The sequence below is a fragment of the Callionymus lyra genome, chromosome 19 (genome assembly GCF_982586985.1).
Source record: "Callionymus lyra chromosome 19, fCalLyr1.hap1.1, whole genome shotgun sequence".
NCBI lineage: Eukaryota > Metazoa > Chordata > Actinopteri > Syngnathiformes > Callionymidae > Callionymus > Callionymus lyra.
The window spans coordinates 957,501-960,896 of record NC_141836.1 but is presented as its reverse complement, the minus strand read 5'-3'; the positions used below and the strand labels follow the sequence as shown (position 1 = coordinate 960,896).

The window sequence follows — 3,396 nt, the reverse complement described above, 5'->3', positions numbered from 1 at the left end:
CTTGTCTCTTCTTGTTTTCCTTTCAAAAATACTGAAACTTCTATGCCTCTATCGCTCGCCACTGACCACTGCAGATTTGGAGCAGGTTTTAATGTCTGAATAGTCTTGTGGCGACATCTAGTGGATAAAAGTGTAATCGCATGTAATTTAGAATGATCCTCTGACGAGCACTTGTGTAACTACTGAACTGTTTTAATTATTTTATGAAGCGAAACAACTGGACTGAGTTTCTATGAAGTACTGGAGAAGACTTGAGATCCAACACACATGTAGGATCAAACTTATCATGTTCTTCATGTGATCTTCGGTGCCTCGGCTGTGATGTTATTACTCTTAAAAGGATCAATAAACTATATTCTAATACCTACTTATGCAAGAAGACATTTAAGAAGTGACAAACATCAGGGACATTTTAAAAATTATTATTTTCTACATTCTATTTACTGAAATAAACACGTTCACAATAAGAGATGATCTCATTCAATTGTACATGTTTACCAGAGTTCTGTCAGAACACTTCACAATTTAAAATACACTTTATAGAGAAAAACCTCAGTCAATGACAACGAGCGAGTGATTTACTTTTATATCCTGTTCTTTTTTAGCTTTGGAGCACTAACAGCGTGCTTAAAAAAATAGATCAATGTTGTGTTTCTTAAGATATAGAGATACAATGTAGGAGTATTTTTTCATAAATAAATCAATACAAAAATACCGATACAGTTCAGGTTTAGTGGAGTCACATGATCTAAAGTCGAACATCACAAACAGTCAAAATCTTCAGACATTAAAACATGTTTTTAAAAACACTGGATTTGTGCTTTTACAATAAAGGACGAGCGAAAATAAAAATCACATTCTTGATAAAACACGGGTTAACACAAATAAAAGATGAAAACAATGCTGTCATAAAAGCTCAAACTTAAAATGTTATTTACAAAACATGTTTCCATTGGCACCGTTATCATGGACAGATGATCTAACATTTTGTGTTCACACTGGAGCAGGCTAACGCTAGCATCTTAGCTTCGGATCCTGAGAAAAAGAAAAGAAAATATCATTAGTTTGAACATGCATTTCTTGAGTTAGAAAAATGTTTTACTCGCCTGCAGTTACTTTCTCGAACTGGCTGAGAGTCGCTGTCGCGTTCTCTGATAGAAACGCCTCGTCAGCCGCTGTGAGCTGAGAGACGAAGACAGAAAACATCCAAACATGATTTGAAGAGATTGAGATAACAAGGACAGAATAACATCGAAATATATTCAAGAACATTTTTGTTCGTGCCAGTCATGAACATGTGATGCCGAGTCTGTGGCCTCGAACACACACAACTGACACTGAATCACACACACACCTCGTGGACGTGACTCACCTTCTCTCCCAGTTTCTTCAGGGCTGTGAGAATTTCTAGTTTCTGCTGCGTGTAAACGTCACGTGACATCTTCCCCACGATCACGTCTCTGTCCATCTGTGTGGAATTTAACACCAGAGTGAGACCTTCTGACTTCGCTGCTCATCTTCAATAATGAAGTCCCTCTGACTCTACCGTAACACAACTACACAAGTGTAGGCTACACACCTCACCCAGTCGCGTCCTCAGCTGACCCGGCTGCTTCTTGGCAAACAGCCGTATCACCTCCGGGGTCTTGAAGGCTTGACTGATGGCCGCCTGGATGGCCTGACGACCCCCACAGAAGAGTGATGTGTCACATGAGTGGTTGCAAGAGAATGTGTCGTCGTCGTACCAACTGCATCCCGCTGAGCTCGTCCACCAGAGTCATGTCTCCCGTCATGATCTTCTTCAGCGAGTCGTTGAACTCGCTCAGCTGCTCCAGAGTTTCCTTCTTGGTCTCTTCGTATTCCTCGTCGTCCAGGTCGTCCCTGAGAAGATTGACAGGATGAAGACACACACACACGCACGCACACGCACACGCACACGCACACACACACACACACACACACACACACACACACACACACACACCTGCACTCCTCCAGGTCCTGGAGCTGCTGCATCAGTCGGTCCAGCTGTTCCTCCATGTTCTGCCGAAGTTTCCCAGTTTCTGATTTCCCACGCGAAGCCATTTTTCTTTAACTTACAAAATGATCTTTAAAATATTCAAACGACACTTCAGTTACACAACTCTTGCTAACTCATGTGTAAATACAACACACATCAGCGGGTGTGTCGAAGGAAACTTCATTGAAAACACATCAAAGTACACGTTTATTACACTTCTATTCAGTTAAAATACAAAGAACTCACTGAAGATCCCAGTTTGATCAGAGAGTTAAACAACAAACGCTTACCTGCTTCAAACAGAAGGCTTGGGTGGCGCCGGCAGGAGTGAACTTTTAATAAATGAAAGATAAAAACAGATGAATATAAATACTTTAAAATGCAGCAGGAATCCGCAGACGTCTGTGTTATTGTGTCATGATCGCAGCTGAGGGTGCGGCGCGACACTTCCGGGTAGCTTCTGACCAATCAGAGAGCTGGACTGCAATGACTGACGAAAGAATCTTTTATTAAATAAAATCAAAACTAAAAACATACAACATTAGTTGTAGAACATTTTAATTAATTTTACATGTATGATGTAAACAATGCGAATCACTCTAATGTGTATTAAATATTTAAATAACTTGAAAATGATGTAAAGATGAATTTAAATCAAATAAATATTAAAACTCTCTTAGTGTTTGTATTTGTTTTTAGTTTCGAGATTGATTCGTTTCTTGGAGGATTCTTGCTCTTCGGTATCTTCGACTCTGACTCGCGCCTCTGGGTGGCGCTAGTGATCCGCAGATACAGAGAGTGAACCGACATTGACGCGAAGAAGAAGAACGAACCGTCAACATCGTAAGTGATGTTTTATCTCGTGATAACTTCTTTACACCGTTTGTTGTAGTGAACGTTGTTGTTTTTTCGTGAAGTCGTAACTGTTCTGATTCTGTCACGAGGATGTGAACGTGTTCGTCTCTGGACTGGAGATACAGGAGGGATGACGAAGGTGGTTCTTCTGGCGTGTGGCTCCTTCAACCCGGTCACCAACATGCACCTGAGGATGTTCGAACTGGCGCGGGATCACCTGGAGGACACAGGTATGATGGCTGATCATTCTTATCTTTCATGGAGAGAGAAGAAGAGTTCTGGCTGCCACTGACCACTGCTGAGACAAGACAGGTGTCAGACACAGTTGGTTCAACTCAATATTACTAACTTACTTACTTTCTTTTTTACTTATTAACTTACTTACTTACTAACTTACTTACTTTCGTTTTTACTTATTAACTTACTTACTTTCGTTTTTACTTATTAACTTACTTACTTACTAACTTACTTACTTTCGTTTTTACTTATTAACTTACTTACTTACTTTCGTTTTTACTTAT

General features: G+C 40.2%; 2 protein-coding genes across 5 annotated transcripts in view; one reads left to right on the top strand and one right to left on the bottom strand.

Moving 5' to 3' along the window:
* Positions 1–406: 406 nt before the first annotated feature.
* On the bottom strand, positions 407–2,448 carry lzic (leucine zipper and CTNNBIP1 domain containing). 2 transcript variants are annotated; one of them, XM_087781371.1, is made up of 7 exons: positions 2,311–2,448; positions 1,985–2,108; positions 1,746–1,881; positions 1,580–1,678; positions 1,373–1,468; positions 1,107–1,182; positions 407–1,035 (listed from the first exon to the last, which is right to left on the bottom strand). In XM_087781371.1, exons 2-7 carry the CDS (start codon positions 2,083–2,085, stop codon positions 980–982), a joined length of 564 nt encoding a protein of 187 aa, XP_087637497.1. In that variant the 5' UTR covers positions 2,086–2,108; positions 2,311–2,448; the 3' UTR covers positions 407–979. The 2 variants fall into 2 exon arrangements, with proteins under 2 accessions (XP_087637497.1, XP_087637498.1); XM_087781372.1 differs by having other exon boundaries at positions 1,985–2,095.
* Positions 2,449–2,829: 381 nt separating this feature from the next.
* Positions 2,830–3,396, top strand: part of nmnat1 (nicotinamide nucleotide adenylyltransferase 1) — a 5,373-nt gene continuing 4,806 nt past the window's right edge. For all 3 annotated transcript variants that reach the window (XM_087781810.1, XM_087781809.1, XM_087781807.1), the window contains exons 1-2: positions 2,830–2,863; positions 2,965–3,105. In XM_087781810.1, coding sequence (XP_087637936.1) covers positions 3,006–3,105 — 100 coding nt within the window. In that variant the 5' untranslated portion in view covers positions 2,830–2,863; positions 2,965–3,005. The remainder of the gene's footprint in view (positions 2,864–2,964; positions 3,106–3,396) is intronic.

What these genes read in the sequence shown, in the direction of transcription:
- lzic (XM_087781371.1), bottom strand. Translation starts at nt 2,085, where the DNA reads ATGGCTTCGCGTGGGAAATCAGAAACTGGGAAACTTCGGCAGAACATG. An exon ending in TGAGGACGCGACTGGGTGAG is followed by an intron (nt 1,469 to 1,579) that starts GTGTGTAGCCTA and finishes AATTCCACACAG; the next exon opens with ATGGACAGAGACGTGATCGT. An exon ending in TGAAGAAACTGGGAGAGAAG is followed by an intron (nt 1,183 to 1,372) that starts GTGAGTCACGTC and finishes TTCGTCTCTCAG; the next exon opens with CTCACAGCGGCTGACGAGGC.